General features: G+C 44.5%; 1 protein-coding gene across 1 annotated transcript in view; it reads right to left on the bottom strand.

Moving 5' to 3' along the window:
• LOC138526098 (suppressor of tumorigenicity 14 protein homolog) overlaps positions 1-20,964 on the bottom strand; it is a 1,040,494-nt gene that overhangs the window by 750,184 nt on the left and 269,346 nt on the right. Inside the window, exons 11-12 of the mRNA XM_069636455.1 lie at positions 13,444-13,577; positions 1,504-1,611 (exon numbers count right to left, since the gene is read on the bottom strand). Coding sequence (XP_069492556.1) covers positions 1,504-1,611; positions 13,444-13,577 — 242 coding nt within the window. The remainder of the gene's footprint in view (positions 1-1,503; positions 1,612-13,443; positions 13,578-20,964) is intronic.

Genomic DNA, 20,964 nt, shown 5'->3' with positions numbered 1-20,964 from the left:
AGATTCCTCCCTCACCTTCAACAAACAAGTGAATGCATGGCCTCCGCCACCGCGTACACTTGCAAACTCATTAGGGCAGCCAGACTCTTTCTCTCCCCCACCAACTGTACCACCTTGGCCAGGGCACTGATCCTGTCCAAGTTGGACTATTGCAACGCTCTATATGTAGGCTGTAACAAATATATCTCAAACAAAATCCAAATCCTCCAAAATAATGCCATTAGAGCGGCCCTCAGTATCCCGAAGAAAGCCCACATCTCTGATTCCAGAAGATCCGTCAACTGGCTATCCACCAAGGACAAGATATTCCTTAAATCGGTGTCTCTGATTCATAAATGCCTCCACCAAGCAGCCCCTCAATACCTCATCTCCAGATTTACTAGACCCACCTTCTCTCGCCCCATGAGAACGGCCAATACCAACCTTCTTCTGGTGCCCAGGTTCAAACGAACTATGTCTGGAGGCAACAGCTTTCCAGTTAAAGCAGCGCAATTCTGGAACTCCCTTCCTCCTACCTGCAGGGAGGACCTACCCTACCACCAGTTCAGAGCCAGAACTATCCACTGGCTTAAAACACTCGACTCATAACGACCTTCCGATGCCTGGATGCGCCACTACCACCTGGCTTTTTACCTCATTGTATGTAAATATGTATATAGTATTGCCTATAGTGTATATGTTCCTCCCTTCCTATTCGGCGTGATACGTCCAGCACTGTAACCGCAGCGGGACCTCACCCTACTGTATGTAACTAAGTTTTTGCAACCCTCTTGCTGCCTTTGCGCCTGGTTACCCATGAGTTTGGTGCGCATTATAAATAAATAAATACAAATACAAATACATGCCAGGTAAGCCCACCCCGTAATGCCATTAAGGCTATCAGCACCGCAGTTGAAAATCATAGGTGCTAATGGTCTATTTCTTTAATGGAAAAACAGCTTTGGGTTTACAGCAGCTATCAAATTCACTTAAAAAGCAACCAAAGGAGATGGCCCCGAGCGAAAAAGAAAAGGGAGCTCATGGGTGGGTCCCATTTCCATTTCTCTGGCAGCAAATTGAAGCATGTCACAGATGATGGTGGCTTGGAGGGAGCAGGGAGTGGGTTTGTGCAGGTAAGTGGTCTTTGAGGTGGTGCATGTTAGGGATGAGGGATTCCATGGAGATCAGGGAGGCCTGCAGGGGTAAATTGTCACCGCCTTCCAAAACAAAAGATAGCAGACTACGGTAGAGCCAGAAAAGAATGCAGTTTTTCTGTTTAGTACAGTCTGTGTTCCTGGTTCATTGACTCGCTCGGGTCTGTCCCGTGAGTGCTAATACATTGTATATGAGACAAGTTTAATATTTTGGAATTTCCTTTTATTTGTTATCAAAATGACGCAGGGGATTATAGAACCAAGGGCAAGTATGTAGAACGTTTTTTTCTCTGAGGATGTAAGCCTTCTTTGTCATATAGGCGTACAGACATTTCCATGAAATCTAAGGCTTCTAGTAATGGCGACATACCACAGTCCCGCTCATCGCTGCCATCGGCACAATCTTTCCATCCATCGCATTGATTTTTCAAGGGCACGCAGGATGATCCGTCCATGCATTTAAACTGCCTGGGGCAAGCTGAGAAAAAAGCAACAACAGATAATCTATTGCAGCAGCACTATTAAAAGAAGTATATGCAAAAATCATCCCAGTTTCCAGACATAAATACATATGAATGGAAGATCAGGATAACCCTGTCCAAACAATTGTGCATATCTCTGTCTCGTGTAATACCTTAGTCTCTAGTTTTGTCATTAGACTGACAGTATCCAATTTTGTATTTGTTTTCGCCTAATTTGTTGTTTATTTTAATCACAAATAGCGAGGAGACCACCACACCCACCTTTCATCCCTCCACACCACCCCAATGTATACCCTACCCCAACTTACCATGTACAAGTTTGTGGTAAAAAAACGGCAAACAAATGCGGCAAAAACATATTCGGCAAAGTTGCCATTCGGCTAAAGTGATGTATACGACTATGAATACTCCTCTGTTAGTCCCAGTCCTTTTGATGTTTCTCCTCAAGTTTCAGAGAGAGAGGCAAGGAGGCAGTTCTAGAGGAAGGCCCCAGCCGAAGAAAGAGACCTACCATAACTATGGTTTTCCACTGTAGGGCAAAATAACCCCGGTGCTGAAGCCTCTGGAGTCCCGATCTCCACAAATTACATGTAAAAAAAGGGGGGGGGGTGAGGCGCTAGGAGGAGGAGGAGGTTTTCCCCCCTCCCCCTGCTAAGGGTAAGATGTGTGCTCCCGGAGGGGAGTCTTTCCTTGCTCACCTGAAATGACCTAATGATTTCACTACAGCTCCCATAATTCTTAGAGACTGCATTAGCAATTTAATTGGATTCACCCGAAGTGAAAGGCAACAGAGCCTCCCTGAAGAGTGTTGGGACACGAAAGCGCTAGGAGGAGGAGAACAGCAGCCCAAATGCAGCATAAGGGATCCAGCCCTGTGAATATTTGAAGGAGGAGAACAGCAGTACCAATTCAGCATAAGGGATTTAACCCTGTGAATATTCTTGCAACAATTGGGATCCAACCCTGTGAATATTTTTGCAACAATTGGGATCTAACCCAGTGAATTGGACACTTTGGGATTTAACCCATTTATTGTTTTTCTTTGTTCAGGTAGTATATTGGCCAGGAATTGTAGTGCGCGCCTCACCCCTCTTTTTTTACATGTAATTTGTGGAGATCCGGACTCCAGAGGCTGCAGCACCGGGGAAATTTTTCCCTACAGTGGAGAATCATAGTTATGGTTTTCCCCCCTCCCCCTGCTAAGGGTAAGATGTGTGCTCCCGGAGGGGAGTCTTTCCTTGCTCACCTGAAATGAACTAATGATTTCACTACAGCTCCCATAATTCTTAGAGACTGCATTAGCAATTTAATTGGATTCACCTGAAGTGAAAGGCAACACAGCCTCCCTGAACAGTGTTGGGACACGAAAGCGCTAGGAGGAGGAGAACAGCAGCCCAAATGCAGCATAAGGGATCCAGCCCTGTGAATATTTGAAGGAGGAGAACAGCAGTACCAATTCAGCATAAGGGATTTAACCCTGTGAATATTCTTGCAACAATTGGGATCTAACCCTGTGAATATTTTTGCAACAATTGGGATCTAACCCAGTGAATTGGACACTTTGGGATTTAACCCATTTATTGTTTTTCTTTGTTCAGGTAGTATATTGGCCAGGAATTGTAGTGCGCGCCTCACCCCTCTTTTTTTACATGTAATTTGTGGAGATCCGGACTCCAGAGGCTGCAGCACCGGGGACATTTTTCCCTACAGTGGAGAATCATAGTTATGGTTTTCCCCCCTCCCCCTGCTAAGGGTAAGATGTGTGCTCCCGGAGGGGAGTCTTTCCTTGCTCACCTGAAATGAACTAATGATTTCACTACAGTTCCCTTAATTCTTAGAGACTGCATTAGCAATTTAATTGGATTCACCTGAAGTGAAAGGCAACACAGCCTCCCTGAAGAGTGTTGGGACACGACAGCGCTAGGAGGAGGAGAACAGCAGCCCAAATGCAGCATAAGGGATCCAGCCCTGTGAATATATGAAGGAGGAGAACAGCAATACCAATGCAGCATAAGGGATTTAACCCTGTGAATATTCTTGCAACAATCGGGATCTAACCCTGTGAATATTTTTGCAACAATTGGGATCTAACCCAGTGAATTGGACACTTGGGGATTTAACCCATTTATTGTTTTTCTTTGTTCAGGTAGTATATTGGCCAGGAATTGTAGTGCGCGCCTCACCCCTCTTTTTTTACATGTAATTTGTGGAGATCCGGACTCCAGAGGCTGCAGCACCGGGGACATTTTTCCCTACAGTGGAGAATCATAGTTATGGTTTTCCCCCCTCCCCCTGCTAAGGGTAAGATGTGTGCTCCTGGAGGGCGTCTTTCCTTGGTCACCTGAAATGAACTAATGATTTCACTACAGCTCCCATAATTCTTAGAGACTGCATTAGCAATTTAATTGGATTCACCTGAAGTGAAAGGCAACACAGCCTCCCTGAAGAGTGTTGGGACAGGAAAGCGCTAGGAGGAGGAGAACAGCAGCCCAAATTCAGCATAAGGGATCCAGCCCTGTGAATATTTGAAGGAGGAGAACAGCAGTACCAATTCAGCATAAGGGATTTAACCCTGTGAATATTCTTGCAACAATCGGGATCTAACCCTGTGAATATTTTTGCAACAATTGGGATCTAACCTAGTGAATTGGTACACTTTGGGATTTAACCCATTTATTGTTTTTCTTTGTTCAGGTAGTATATTGGCCAGGAATTGGAGTGCGTGCCTCACCCCTCTCTTTTTTTAGATGTTACATTAGGCTCTATACAAATATCAGGCAAGAAAAAGAATCCCAATGGGTATAGGTCAGCACTGGAGAGCCAGGAGTCTCTCCAATGTATTAAAGTCTCTTTCTGGTAAAAGGAGGGCTTATGGTACCTGTATCTTCTTTCCCAGAAAGCTCTGTGTATTGGTGAAGAATGCATGAGGACTAAAAACAGGGGCTGGTGTTTTCCGATATAAAGTTCAATATGCAGTTACAGATTATTCTTTTATTATTCACCGGGTGATTAGGTATACACAGCTTCATTTCGACTTCAGTGGTGTGCTAAATGTTTGGGTGTAATGGAATTGCCAGTTTTACTGCACTGTCGAATTGGGAGTTGGTGTTAAAGTAGATGAGTTTCCTCCACCCTAAAGCTGAAGTTAAATCCTCCACTTTAAAGCTAATAGTTGAAGCAAATATTGCTGCAGAATTATCACAGGTGGTTCTTCCTCCAAAGTCCCGATGGAATCATATGGGATCCACAAATGGGGGCTAACTCCGCCATTACCCCACTCATAATCTGGCAGATTTACCGCCAGCACTAATGGCTGTCATGGTAACCGAGTTTCGCAGTACTTCGTCTGGAAATACTGTCATACTTGAAATGAGCCACCTACACAGTTTCTCATCTCCCAGAGAAGTACATCTTGTCAGCCAGCTTATGCTTGACTTTGACAAGTTGTGGCTTTTGATTAAGAAGAGGGACTTGCATTTTCATGCAGCCAAATTTTTGTACAGACATTCAGAGTCACATAGCAACCAGGGCAATTTGTCTCTTAAAAGGGTAAATGAGAAGAAGTATTTTTGCTTTCTCATCTCGCCTGCCTAGAAGTTTGTGAAAAGGGAGGAGATCTGCTAATGGGAGGGATGGGCTGAAATGGACCTTGGGCCCCTGCTGTACCTCACAGTAATCTTTGTGTTTGCAGCTCACCTGCAACCTTTCCTTTGTTTCAATGAAGCAAAAGGAGCTGCCCTCTAAATCCAGCAGGTTTCAAGGAAACCTTGTTTTTTGACATGTTTTAATGAAAAGTTCCTTGCTAATTTTACATGTGTCCTATTGTATCCCAGAAATAATTCCCTCCCTTCTGTATACATGTTGAATGCAATCTGCACATCCTATGGTATGAATTATGTTAATATATATTTCCAACCTCTCAAGTCCAACTCGGGATTCAAACAAAACAGCAATGCTTTAACTGGCATAAAAAACAGTTCATGGTCCTTGCGTGCCGCTCTTCATTCCCTTCTTCCTGGCTCAGGCCTCTCAATGCTCACCCATAAAGTCTGCAAACTGAATGTGATATCTGACCTTCCATATGACACTCAAGTCAATATGGTTGTCAAGACTGGATTCTACCATAGATGCCGCTGCCTGCTTCAAACAGGTCCTTCCTATCCTCCAGCTGCTGCACAAATTGCTCTCCTCCATGTAGTAGTCACATGCTTGCGAGAGTATTGTAATAAAATATATGCTTGGCTCACAGAACAAAAACTATGAAAATTGCAAAGAGTACACAATTCTGCTGTTTGTCTCATATTCAACCTGTGACATTGAGACCACATTGTGCCTTTACCTTTGGCCTTTCATTGGCACCCAAGTAGGGAACAGACTTGCTTCAAAACTTGTGCTTTGCCCATACAATCAGAACTGCTGCACCCTATCAACCATCTAGATGCCTAAGATTGGCAAGTGTAAAGCTATTGACCATTTTCTCCTGCAGATCATTAAAGGTATGGCAGTAGAACTCTGAATACTCAAGGCTCCACCATGTGGAACTCCCTGTCACCCTAGCTTTGTGCTGAGACAAAGTTCCTTAAACTCCAGGAGGTTTCAGACTCGCATTCCCTGTATTGCAATGGCATGGCCACAACTGATTGACATTCATTGGCTATGGCCCCTTCTACCAACCATCAGGTGACAGACCTCAGCCAATGGTTCTGCCCCTCACAGCCTGTCACGTGCCATGAACCAGCTTGCACACCAACTTGCAGACATCTGAAGCTGTATTAAGGCAGTGTTTAGTGCTGTACAAACTCCAATTCATTAATGCAGATATGTATTGTGAATAACAGAGTCACATTATTTCTGCATCCTCAGCAGAGGCTGTCATGTTCACCTGTGAGTTGTGGATCATGTCGATACCAACTACATGACTAGGCAGGCAGATTGTTTTTGCTTGCCTGACTGCATGCCCCCATCATCTGAGAGTGTCCTGACAACTCTGGACCTTCGGAATGTACTAGCATTGATGTATGTAGTATGTATGATGACCCATGACTGATGCCCTGCCTCACTGTCCCCCACAGGCACAGGAACAGACAGCGAGTCAGAACACACCCCAACACCCAAGAAAGCTGCTGCGCTTCAGAGCCGAGGTGACAACGACGACGCCAGCCAGGGGCCTTCAACATCAAGGGCAGGACAGAAGAGTCCCACAGCTTCCACGCCACAGCCCCCCAGTCAAGAGGGCACACAGGCTGGCCAGCAGGCTGAGCAGCAAGAACGTACTCCCAGCAAGGCACCCTAGCAAAGACCTTCTGCTGGCAGCAAGGCACACCAGCCAAAAGGCACCCCTGGCCCAAAGGCCCTACACCCAAAAACCACATCTGGGGCACAGGAACCACCTCAGGAGTAGCTGGTATCCCCAGTGGCCAGTGTCGTGCAGGAGCCACAATCAACGGCAACTAGTGAGCTGGGTGAGGCGGCCCAATCTGCACAGCACAGTGTGGAGGAGGAGGAGGAGGAGGAGGTGGCAGACAATGCAGGCAACAGCACACATGAAGAACAGGAAAATACACCACACATGCAAGCTACCCCACGTGACTCACCGGAACATGGCTCAGGTGGCCACAGCTCAGTGGATGACAGTAACATGGACAAAGCTGTGTACAGCCCGGGGAGCACACACACCCCAACTCCCGTGCAACCACCTGCAGCACAAAACATCAGGGATCAGGAGGCGTGGCTGACCCGCATGGAGGAGCGCCAGCTGGCCATGCAGGACCTGGTCAGGCAGTATGTGGCGGACGGTGAAGCTGCACGCCGGGCCATGCAGGAAGCCCTGCAGAGTAATGCTAGGGTAGTCAGCCGGGCTGCGTACCGCGTGGCCTGCCGCATGCGGGAAGGGATGGCAGCCATGACCCAGGCCGTGACCCAGTTGGTGGCCACCATGGCAATAGAGGAATGGAAAAACAAACCCACAACCCGCTCCTTCATCGAGCACAACCCCGGCAAGTTCCACGCAGACAAGCCTGGTGTATCGGTCACTGCAATGTTTGCGCCGCACAGACCCACAATACCCTCCTCCAAAAGGGGGCGTTAGTAGTCAAAATCACATGTGCATTTCAGGAGGGAGTTGAATTGAAGTTGCAGTGGGGGCAGTTGGGGTGGGGGTGGTGGGGTGGTGTGGGTGTGGAGTGTCGGGGGTGGGTGGTGGGGGTGTTGGGGTTTGGGGGGTGTGGGTGTTGGCGTGTTGGGCTGTGGGAGGTGGGGGAGTTGTGGTGTTGGGGTTGTGTGGGTGAGGGTAGTGTGATGAATTTACTTGGATAGAGCTGCACGTTAATTCATGTTAAATGTACATAGTTCACATCTATTGAATACAGCTGGTGTGTGTAAGAAAAACACATTACTGGACATTGCTTCTTGAGTGTATGTCAATTTCAATGTATACAGTGCCCAGTGTTCCCTATTCCCAGTGCCCAGTGTTCCCCATTCCCAGTGCCTTGTGTTTTCCAGTTCATCAAAAGTACTGTGCAATCAAATCTTGCCATACTGCACGTCCTTCATTCACATTGTGCTGTGGTAGATTTGCATCATCTTCCCCATCCTCATCCTCAGGTGGTATCAGGTCTATGTCAGGGGGCAGGTGTACGTTGCGCTGGATGCACATTTTGTGCAGCATGGCGCATACCAACACTATCTGCCCCACCTTCTTCGAAACCGGGCCTTCAGCAGCCCAAAAGTCTGCTCAATCATGACACGAGTGCGTGCATGTGCGCGGCCGTAGTCCTCTTCGTGCCTGTTGACTGGTTGCCTGATGATGGTCAGGAGCCAAGGCTTCAGGGGATACCCAGCATCATCTGCATGGGAGCAATAGTAAGTGTACTTGTGAATATCTTTGTAATTCCTTGTGTGCACTGCCTCTACAGTGTTCATGATCACATGCCACAGATTGTTCATGACTGGACTTGACATTTCCTTATAGTAAGACCCAGGTAAGTGTACTTAGGGATGATCCATGGTTGGGGGGGATTGGTGCTGTTCATGTCTCAGGGACCTTTTCATCAGATACAGCACTCACACAAATGAAGTCAAAAGGTCCATGATGTACTCCCATCTGATGGGTGTGTTGCAAATGGAAATGTACTATACATGTACAGTGCATAATGACACATTTGCCTGATGTGCTTCATGATACACAATGGTTTGCTAATCATGCTTACGACTACTTGATTTCACCATGTACATGTCCATCAACGCCTTACCCCATATGACTAAGGCACAATGGCTTTGGTGGTATGGTCCACCGGTGAAGGGTGGGTGTGTAGTGACATGGTGTAACTGAGGTACTGTGGATGGGTCCTGCACCACTCGATCATATGTTAGTGGTGGTAACTATTGATGATTGCAATAGTTTCCATGCTTGACCCATTACATTTGGCAGTGTCCGTTGAGGTGCCTGGACAGGTATACTGGCATGCGGTGTACCTGTGGGATGCGTGCAGTGACAGAGATTCCCCTGTGTGGCAGTTGCATTTAGCTCAGGCATGGCTGCATGCGCCGTGATTTACTCTGCTGCGCTCATGTATTTAATGCATTGTCACTGCAGGGTGGTGCATTGTGGTACCTGTGGTTCATGTCTAATGATGTTCCTGATGCATGTGCTGGTGCGGGCACTGTGTATGTTGGTTCCATGTATGCACATCTGTGTAGGCATGCCACATCTACATTCATTGGCTGTGTCCCACATTCTGTTGGATTCATTGGGCTCACAGTTTTAGGCACCCAGGATGCTGTGGTCCCCCCCAAACAACACCCCTCATGGCCCAGTCAGCAGACAGGTTGGCTATGCTTGTGGTCCCCCCCCACACTCAACACCCCTCATGGCCCTGTGATTAGACTTACCCAGCAGCCAGGTACGTTGTGCAGCGTGTTGTGCCATGTAGCGGGGAAGCGTGGGAGTTGCGCAGCACCATGGCATCATGTGTGGAGCCTGGGAATCTTGCACAGCAATGCTTTATGATTTTGCGTGCATCACACATCATCTGTTCATTCAGGGAATGGTAGAGCTTCCTGTTGCGGTACACTACCTCCACAGCATGCTGGACTACCAGCCCCACATGTGTGCAGTCGAGGGCACCTATTACATTTGGCATGCCTGCCAGTGCATAGAATGCTATTTTGGTAGCATTCACCTCCTCCGCAGTCCATGGTAAATGAATGTGGTCCCTTGCATGTTTCAGGAGGGCATCTAGCACCTGGTTGAACACACGGGATTAACAGGGTTGTGAGATGCCATGCAGCTACCCCACTGTGTGTTGGTAGGTGCCTGTGGCAAGGAAGTGTAGCACAGTCACTACCTTTAGCAAGGGGGGGGGTGGCTGTCCGGATGTTGATGAGGCTCACCAGGGCATCATGAATGAGGTCCACTATTGTGCATATGGTGTCCCTATCCAGGTGGTAAAGGGTGTGGATCTGTGCAGGGGTTAGGTTAAATGGACCGGTCCTTAGGCGAGGGATTGGTGGCTGCCTGCGGGGTACAACTGCCTGCGCTATTGTATGGACTGGCCCAGTCTCGCCCTCCTTCTACTGCGCCTCTGCTGCATTCTCTGGTTCACTGCCTGCTCAAGGAGTAGCAGTGCAGGCACGTCCTCCAGCCCCAGTATTGCAACTGCCAATGGTAGCATTGTGGATTTGGGAGGGGTGTGGTGTGTGGGAGTGCTCCTTTTGTGCTGTGCCAGACTCCATTGGCTCCACCTGTGCTGATTGTGTGCACCCGTGGCAGTTTTCTACACAGCTGATTGCTATTAATGCCTGCCCCGCAATGCCGGTGTTAACGGCATCTAGCTATCCGTCATTACCGGCATCTCCATGCTGGTATTTACATGTCCGTGCGACTCTTAATGTGCACTTCACAGAAGCATCGCTGCTCGTAGTACTCCAGTCTGGTAAACGATGCGGGTACAGTCTTACCGGCATCAGTTTTACCGGACCGGCAACCTTGTAATGATCCCCAATGTTTACAAAAGAGTGGTGAGGGGTATTGCATTGGGTGTTTTACAATACATATAGATTCCTCATTAGCATGAGTGGTTACAAAAAACACTTTATTTTGTTTATTTATTTATTTATTTCATTTGTATAGCGCACACAAACCATGAGGCATTAGGGTGCTGGAAAGAACCAGTTACATGTAGCACAGAGGCAGTGTAGCAAACATAATGATACACAAAGTAGTTACATTACACATATAGCGAGTTGCGTCAGGTACAGCAATATCAAGCATTAGGCTTGACTATCGACTATCAATGGTACCTAGAGTCCAGCCCAATTTTTAACATCTTCATTAAATGGTTTGATCATTAAGTCCATTCCTCTTTTCATAAAGTCACTTTTTCTCCCAATTAACATATTGAAATACACGCAGTAACAGATTTAATACTCATACCCATCCACCTCGTCCAGATCACCTGTGCCCTCCAGCACCACCAGCATATCATTGGCTAACGAGGGGATTCTAGCTTTGCCTCCATACTTCTGGGGCATGCCTTGTAGTATCGGGGCTCTACAAACCACTTTTGGCAAGAGCTCAGTATCTGTGGCAAACGCTATATATGGCATGGGGGGAGTGGGCCTCTTTCCATGCCCCCTTGCAAGTCTAAATTCCCGAGAAAGGACTCTGTTTACTCTAACCCTTATTGTAGGTTTGGCCTACAACACATGACACACCAAAAGACTCATGGCCCCAGACCCATTCCTGCCTACTACTAGGAACATACACCCCTGGAAACAGTGTCAAGGGCTTTTTCCATGTCCAAGCAGCGGATGGCCCCAGCCTTTTAAAGAAATGTATTAAGGACTCAATTATCCCTATAAATCTTCCAGAGGCTCACAAGACTGACTAACATTTAACATCATCAAGAATCCTCTGAGTTTCAGCCTCTTGCCTACTCTCTCCAGCCTGGCATGTAGTATCTAGTGGTATTTTGCAAACATCAGAACTAAGGCTTCCCCTGTCTCCACTATGTGCACACCATCATTTATCATGCTTTCCCACCTATCGTCCTACTGTTTACTCCTCTGTGAATGGATGCTGCTTTAGGCAGACCTTAAAAGTTGTAGAGATTACGTTTCCGGAATGTTGCTTGAAGGACATTCCTTTAGCCTTCCTTTCCTCTGATTATTATGCATTACCTCTATCCGCTGGATACTTGAGTTGGACTGTAGGGTGCAGACTGGGACATAATGTTTAAACAGATTTAAAGGATTGGCTGTGGCAATGTCATGTATCATTTTCCTAAAGCTATGTTACAACAGACAGATGGATTTGATCCTCAACTGTAAACCTTTGAGAAATGGTCACATTTTATCAATAGCAAGATGGTTTCAATGGCTCAGCTTTGGACTGCCTTCCGTTTCATTTGAATGTTTATTTTGACTATTGCCCAGATAAATTAACATACAATATTGAATCCTAAGCAGCATTGATGTCAGGACCAAAAATGTGCAATACTTAATATTAGAAGGAGGCCACTTTCTAAATGTTAATTAAATGATAGTGGGTTACATACATGAATTACTGCATCAAGATAATGCAATCTCATCACCACGTCATCCACACCCATGTGTGGAGAACCCCTCTTCTCTGCACAAATATGGGATTGGTCACTGATCAGTATGATATTTCATTTGAGAGTGCCAAATGTGGACACCCTGAATATTATAAACTGTTTTTTTTTGCCACATCTACACCTATAGACCTATATTTTTGATAAACAATATTATGTAGTATTGTCATCAGAAAACGCTGTGATGTAGAAGGGCTTGCCTCCTCCAGGCCCCAAGTTTTAGATTATTGCATTGGGTTTGTAGGCTTTCTGGATGTGTGCACCTGCTCTCTGGAGCCCTGCTTACCCTAGAAAGGAACAGGGAAGATTATCTGAAATGTTGCCAAGAAGTCACCTCACAAAGAAAATAGCCGCTCTCTATATTCGAACCTACCAGCACTCTTCACAAGAGGAATGTCCAATAGAACATTTAGAAAAATTGCAACTCGAATAAAGTAAGGGTCTACACACATGCAACCCACATGGCTGCTTCTATCTGCCAAACAGCTTAATGAAGTGTATTATCTTTCGGTTCTCTGGTTCCTAGATATCCGAGCTACCCTCTTGGTTGAACAATGTCCTAATAAACAATGCATCTAATAAAATGACAATCATTGTGTCCCTCCCCTCCTTCCATCTGTTTTCAATCGCTTAAACATTCCGCCATCGTTTTGGCTCTTTGAAAGGTAGTTAAGGAGTAATTGTCTCCTTTCCCTCGGGTGAAAATCGTCATTTATTTGACAACATATTGGGTGTGGCAAACTGTACCTCACTATTTCCATTTCTATTTGTTATTTATATAGGCCTCAGAGCGCTCGTAACACTCACAGACAGAAATCAGCATGACAAAAAAAAGCAATATGCTGTATCGTATCCAGCTGCTGCCGAGTACAGCACGCTGACTAGTCATGTATTCAGTGTTTGTAAGTCTACAAGGAGTGAGTGATAGGACCCAAACCGATTTTTATAGGCATGGGAAATTGTAGCTTCTAAACATATTTCTTAATCGTCTCAATTTTCTGGTTGCAAATAAGCAGATTTCGCAATCTAACATTTGCACTGCACTAAACAAACCTCTGCAGTGAAACATTAGTTTGCTGTGATTTCATGGCTGATAAGTGCATTTCTAAACCCCCAAATGGATGCAATTTGTTAAGTATCCTGTCGACTTTTTCATGCAATCACACAAAATGCATTTTATTAGAAATATAGAATGTTTAACTATACAGTACTTACGGTCCAAGTGACTGAACGTTTTGAACTCAATGTAAAATCCTTTATGTGTCACAATTTCATCAGAGTGAAAATTGATGGAAACTGAATATCCATATTCCCTAGGCTTGCTACCTTCTACGACTGGTTTGCAGTGCCTAAAATAGAAACGCAAAACAGGTGTATACATCAAATCAAATGATACCCAGAGATCTTGCCAACAAAGCATGCGTGCACATTTAACATGACAGGCTGGAGTTCCAAATACACTGACCCCTCCTTCAATTTCCACTTTTATTAACTGCAAGCAGGAATGTTTTACTCGAAAAAAGGCAGCCATTGTCAGACTGATTGATTGCAGTGGTGTATTTGCTACATTCACCACTGTTGAAAGCACTGCCATGGAGCAACTGAAAATGTAGTTTTCTTGATCACAGACCTGAAGACCAGGTTAAAGACCCGAGTGCAGAGAGGGTGTTTAACAGGGTTTACGGGCCCATAACTCCAGCTGAGGCCAGAGGGCATGGTCTATAAAGCTATTATAACCTCTTAGGTAATGAGGGGGTTAAAATAAATCTGCCTGGAGCAGTTGCTGGGAAGTGGCTAGTTCCCAGCAATCATGTATGGCGTACTGAGGAGGGAGCGTCACAGCCTAGATTTCAGCCAAGTCATGTCTGCTGGGTATGGCCCGGCAAGGTGAGTGAGTGGCAGTCGGGTGGTGATGTGGAGAAACCAGGTTGCTTCTGTCAGGTGCGTACATGCCAACATTTTGCATCAACTGGGAGGGAGATTTTTGGTCTCAAAAAGCAAGAGAATACAATGTTGCCATTGAATTGCATTGGGGTTAAGATTATTTTAGTAGGGCTCTCTTGGGACATAGCACCTGTGGGTTTGATCATCTGTCATTGTTTTGTTTCTGAGCATTGGTACTAATGAATGCATTTTGCTTTTATTCATATGCTTTTTTTGGTGTCAGGTTAGAAGTTCTGCTCACATAATGTTATGTCAAATAGCATTTTATCATGGCCCGTTGAGTTTATTTTATGGTGCACTTAACTATTGCGATTTTTCTGGATATCGGCATCTGAATTCTGTGAATAATCTGATAAGATTCGCCCCAGAAACCTGGTCTGGCACCCTCCTCATGTGACCAGGGAAAGGCAGACACTTCCTGATCCCAGCTCTGGGGGTGGTGTACTTAAGGAGGATCACATTGGGGGGGCACAGACCAGGAAGTCTGGGATAAACCCCACTTTAACTTTCCCTGTCATCCCACTCTTTTCATGGCTTTTTGCCAGACTAAAGAAGTGGTAAAACCTAAGAGGGCTGAAGAGGCATGCTGATGTAGTGGTCTGGCAATTAAGCCTAATAGTCATGGCAGGAGTCAGGCAATTCAAACTAATTGCTCAGATCTGAAGCCAATTGTGAAACCTCCGAGGTATAAAAGGCCCAGCAGGAAAGCAAAGGAAGAAGGAGCTGGAGCAGGAGTTGGAAGGCTGGCAGTAGTAGTAGTAGCAGAGGAGAAGCACAAGGCTGGCAATTCATGAGGAAGTCAAGGCATAGAAGGAACGCCGAAACATGGAGACATATTTCACCTGCAAGTTCCAGGAGGGTCCTGTGTTCCAAAACCTGTATTGCAGAGGCTGCGCAGAGGAAGACGTGTTGGAAGTGACTTTTTCCCCATGTGAGCTGAGTTTCTGTGATTGCAGAGCCAAGAGCGTGCATGAGCCCAAGGCCAGAAGCGAAAGGCAAGCCCAGGGTCTCGTGAGTGAAAGCCACTCTCAACTAAAGTGGTCGGACTCAGAGACATGTGTGCTGGAAAAGGGTGTGGGTCCCAAGTGAGTCTGAAGTAGTAGCAGTGATCGAGGAAGTCAGGGAAGCAGAGCAACTCGCAACTGCACTGTCCCTGAAGCTGGTGAGTGAAGCATGGCATTCACATTATCTTAACAAGCGTTGCCGGTAACTGTAACCAGCTCCAAAGAGGATCGAGTATAATTAAAAGCGATTAGAAGTTGTTTGTTATACTTAAAATGACTGTCAACAATGGAAATGTAGCCATCGTGCTTATTCTGAATGTTGCAGTGTTCGTGTGAGAAGTAAAAGCTATTACATCCATTGTTGAACTCTTTCGTATTACCGGGATGATCGTGTATCATTAATTGTGCAGAAGGAACGCTTACTGAATTCATTCCAAAAACCTGACATTAACGTCTGACAAGAGTTACAGGAGTTAGAAGTGAAAAACTACATCAAAGGAAGGTCGCGTGTGACCAATTGTGATTTCCGGGGGAAGTCAGAAGTTACCTCCTTGATACTACACAGGAATACAATTACATATAATACTTTCAGTTGAAAAATGTAACTTAAAGAGTGGTCACGTGTGCCTAATTATGTTTTCACTTTGAAGACTGAACTTTGTATTATCCAGAATTGACATTCTTTATTTTAAGAAGTTACTACACTGAAGAGGAGAACAGGCATTATCCAAGCCAAGAGGCAAACCCCTTTTATAGTGAAACATGCCTCGTTAAAACCATTCACCTAATCTGTGAAGTTGTCAATAGTCCAGTGGCCTCAGATAAAAGTGTGCCATCATTACCTGAAGCTGATAGAGTGGCAATATGGCTTCTGGGTAATAACTTGGGCGGAATAGGTGTGAGAAAGCTGGGCAGGGGAGCTGGGTACTTGTCAAGAATTTGCAGAAGTTAACCTGTAATGCTAAAAGTCTGCTGAAGCTGAAAGGAAGTACTTCTTATGGGCAAAGGCAGGTTAACCTTGTGGCAGTCAGACAGATGGAAGAGGCAAATAGGCAAGGAGGCTGCCCCTTTTTAGGAATTGTTACGAATTCATTAAAAAGGTAGAGTGCCTTGCCTACCTGAGGAGGTCGAAGCATCTTGTCAGACTTTGCCTGATAATTAAGAAGTCCAAAGCAGCAGTACAAGTATTTGTACTTTGGTGGTATATAAAGTCTTCAGCGGATGTTAGATTGAAGTGGTTTGGCGTAGTAGCTTACTGTGGGACAGAAGTGGCTGTTCTCATAGTAATAACAGTAGAAGAGTTGTTGTTGAAAGGAAGTAGCAATCCAAAGAGAAGCATCCTGACAAATATATCAAATGTGCTACAGAAGTTCCAACCCATTGTAAGGTTTAGCTGGAGAAGTCATATAGCTATTCGTGTGAACTGTGGCAGAGAATCTTGAAGAGAAGATAACCAAATTACCATGGGGATCTTTTCGACCAAACCATAGAATTGTTACCAGACGATTTGTTTGATGAACTTTTATTTTTTACTTGGAACTGATAAGAACTGGTTCAAGAATGTTCTTTTCCTTTGAACATTGTGAAGCTGACTTTGAAATCCGGGGAAAGGATTTTACCCAGGACAGGTGAATGTCACCCAAATATTGTTAAATTATTGTTTATTATCTTAGGTTGCTTTATCATTTTCTGAATGTTTGTTGCTCAGAACGAGGGCCAGTTTAACCATGTTAGAGATTGTTCCCTTAGCCTTGAGATTAGGTAGGGAATTCCTCCGTAGAGTAGGGCAAGCAAGGCTTTATTTGCAAACTTTTACTTTAAGAAAAACGTCTTACTTTGAGAAAACTGCAAGCAGTTGTCCACCTCGTATTACTGACTCCTCACACTCCAGTTTAGTGGCTGTATATACCGTAGGTATTATAAACCTGAATCAGAGAGTTGGTAGTAGAGAGGAACTGGTTGGCCTACATAAACTCACTCCTACATTTAAACCTCACCTAGTCGGATATCTCCATGATTAGAGGACCTTTTGGTATACTCCTATTGCTCTATTTCAAAATATCCCTCTGAGGGAGGTGAAGAGAGCAAATGACCCCAATGACGATTCCAGGCCCTTTAAATAAAATCAAAAAGCATTCTAGGAATACTCAGCTCTTTATGGCTGTGATAAAAGAATTGTATACTTGAATCGTTAAGCACATGAGGTACAGTGCGCCTGGCCCACCTTTCTTTTTCACAATATTCATCCTAGAATTGAGGGGTTTGGAACCATGAACCATTTATACTCATTCAAACTGCCTCAGGATTTTGATATGAGCATAAAACGGCCCCATCGTACGTCACTCTAGGGGCCATTCAGCTTCTCATTTAAAACTGGAAGCCTCACAGAATTTTCGAACCAGAGGTGCTGAGAGGGAAAGCCCTCTGCACAGATATTCTTAGAGAATTATATATATATATATATAGGCATACAATATCCCTAAACACACCACAGATTTACACCCCAATAATATACATGCCTAGTAAAACATGGCAATTCCCATTCCCTTGTAAAGCTTGCAGGTTTACCTCTTATACACACACACTACAACACCAGGGCATGCTTAAAGCTAGCAATATCTGCGGCTGTGCCCTACATGAACACTCTAATACAAACAATATTTAAGGGTTATAGGAACACTCACATGACTGAGCCTTCCACAAAGCTGTTGGAGGAAAGAATCAACCCAAGACCAGAAAAGCAAAGCAGCACTCAGTGGCAAGTGCAATCACAAGGAAATATAGGCCACAGACATCCACCCTAACACTGCACAAATACACTGAAAAAATGCTTTCGACCACCTCCAACCACACACATACAAATACAACACAGATGTGTCCACCATACCTGTCTTTCAGTGAACTCCAAAGGTTTGAAAGGAAACAATCCTCAGTGGCCGGTTCCAGGCCAAACATGTCCAATTCACCATCCTCATACAGAAGGTGAGACAGTACCTAGCAACCTAGGTTCAATACACTCCAATCATAAACAACCCAAAAAGCCAGGCTCCATTAACCCCCTAATCCCCGCAAGTACCAAGGCAACAAAACACCATACACACCAAAGCCTATCACACCCATGAACCATAGGCACCCCCCCAACACTATGGGAAATATGTACACTACACCAAATACCTAAGGAGTGGCTTCATCAATGCCACTCATTGGCAAAGAAACTCTACAATTCCACAGCCACACAAACTAATCTCCACACACCTGCAACAGGCATAGACACAACATTTGAATCTTCATTGTCTAATTGAACTTTGGTCTCATGACTCTGCTGTCTATGTGTCATGGAATGGTTATTTTGTTCTATTTCCCAGAATGTTGTGTAACTAAGGAAACAGAGACAAGTAAATCTGTGAGCATGCCATGTGTTCGCGTGTGTAAAGGATAGGAGGAGTGTTGTGCCAGTTGGCTGAGTGTTGGCTGGGTGTGTGGTTTTCTGCATGCATATGGAGTGTAAGCAAAGATAATGTGTTATGTTCTGTTTTACCTGTACTGCTGCCCATCAGGAGTGAGAGATGGAATGTTTGATGTGCAGTGTGCATGAGTAGATCAGGGAATGTTGGGTGAATGATTTTAATGAATATTCTGAGAGCATGTTAGTTGGGACTGAGAGTGAATGTGTCAGGGGACCAGGTGTGGATATCATTTGTATTCTATGTAACACATGTTATTCACGTAATAACAGCTCATGTCAACTTAAAGAAACATGTTACAACCACTTTCCACAATACAACCACGAGGAGCACGTCTAGCAGAACATTGACCTCATCCTGGCTTTCATGAGTAATCCACTACTCCAGCAACTTCACTACAATCACCAGAATCACAACTGGATACGTTATAAGTCCATCCTCACCACCCCTGGAGTAGGGATACCACAGACAGGCTAACATCCACATAGAAATAGGGAAGAACCCACTCACACTGCACAGATCAGAATCCAGCACATTGTGAACACGACCCATGCTGCAGAAACTATACAACCTCCTTCACTTGCCCAACAACCATCAGGTCATGTTTGACACAAGCAACCAAAACGTGCTTGTAATGGTAAGCATAACATTAACAGACACGCTGGCAAGGATTGTGGAGACATGACAAGAACTTGATCAAAACCCCAAGGTAGAAGGTGGGAAACGACCTAGACTAGTTAGCTGACATGCCAAGAAATATCAATTATGGTCAGTGACCCAAATAGACATTCAGGCACTATCTTCCTTCATGACCAATACCCCACTGAAACACAAATAACACATGCTACCATGCTCATGCCCAACAGACAAGACCTTAAGGTTAAAAAAAGCCCTCAAGAAGTCAGCTCAGGAACTCACTGGCAAACCACGAGAGAACATAAACCACGAGAGAACATGGGAGATGCAAGCCCTAAACTTGATTAGACAAGGCAAAGGCAAACTCCTTGCAAATGACTAACAGCATGTAAACACAGTCACTGACGCCACAAATGCATTCCATGCCAAACACTTGGTAAACAAAAGGATGAGTGCAGCTGCCCAGTCATGTTCACATTTGTGAAAGTGAACTATAAGAACAACCATTTAAATCTCAGTTATGGAGGAGAAAGTATTTCCATTCTGTGTTGCAGTAGTGACTATAAATGATGTCATCACAGTTATTTAAAAAAACAAGACATTTCTTCCAATGCCTCAAAACTCCTAAAGAGAAGCACACACACCCTCTTGGATACTAGTAACTGCTCTCCATCTATTTTCTGTTTGGCTCGGAATAGCAGTATTAACCACTGTTTCCACATCCAATCCTTTCAAATATTTAATATCCAAATTCACAATGAATGTTGGGTATATTTTAAAATATCAAATTTCACTGTCATATTATTGCTATATTGTCACATTGTCTTTCCAACACGGGTTTCAAGCCTTTGACTCTTTATCAAGGCATTAATGTTAGTCTGGTTAGTATTATTAGAATTCAATTTCATCAGTGTGTGAATGATTATTCTCTCCTTCTTTAGTTGATGCTCAGAGTTTGGTAACAATTACCTGTGCTATATAGATGATATTCTTGTGTAAAGATTGTGTATGAACACGATTTCCCCCCTACGACATCCTCTATTATTTACAAGTTTTCCTTGTTTTTAGCTGTTCTGGGTAACTTTGCAGTCTGGTCAATGATTTTTCATTTCTTAAAGATGCTGATGATCACATGTTTTTAGATGTGAATTTGACTTTGTGATCTGTGATAAATAGTATACATTGGCATCCCAAATTGTAAAATATAGAGTTTATAGTCATTAGAACATATCACAGTTTATTTGTTTGTGGCAAAAAGCTCCTGTTCCTGAACACCTGCGCCGATACCGGAGTAGCGGCAAAATATTACTTGACCCTAGCAAAGGTGGCTTTGAAGATCAGGCATAGTATAGTATACATTTTGCCTTACCCTCATAAACATGGTGCTTGAAGATGATGAACAGAGAGCACTGGGGAATATTAATAGCTGTAGCCTTTTTCAAAGGTTTAATGCAAACATTGATTTCTTAATCATAATTCTTAATACACTGTCTATCAGACACAGTTAGACACAAACTATGGTGGTGATGGACACGGTATAAATATTCCACAACATAGCATAACACATAGATTTAATTAATATTTCATGAATAAACTTGGAGAAGACACAATCTCACTACACCTTTATAATCTGAAATAATGGATTTATTTTAGACCCATTTCTGAGAGTCGAGATTTATTAGCAGCAA

The sequence above is a fragment of the Ambystoma mexicanum genome, chromosome 7p (assembly GCF_040938575.1).
Source record: "Ambystoma mexicanum isolate Mex_15411 chromosome 7p, UKY_AmexF1_1, whole genome shotgun sequence".
Taxonomy (NCBI): Eukaryota; Metazoa; Chordata; class Amphibia; order Caudata; family Ambystomatidae; genus Ambystoma; species Ambystoma mexicanum.
This window is presented reverse-complemented; position numbering and strand designations above follow the sequence as displayed.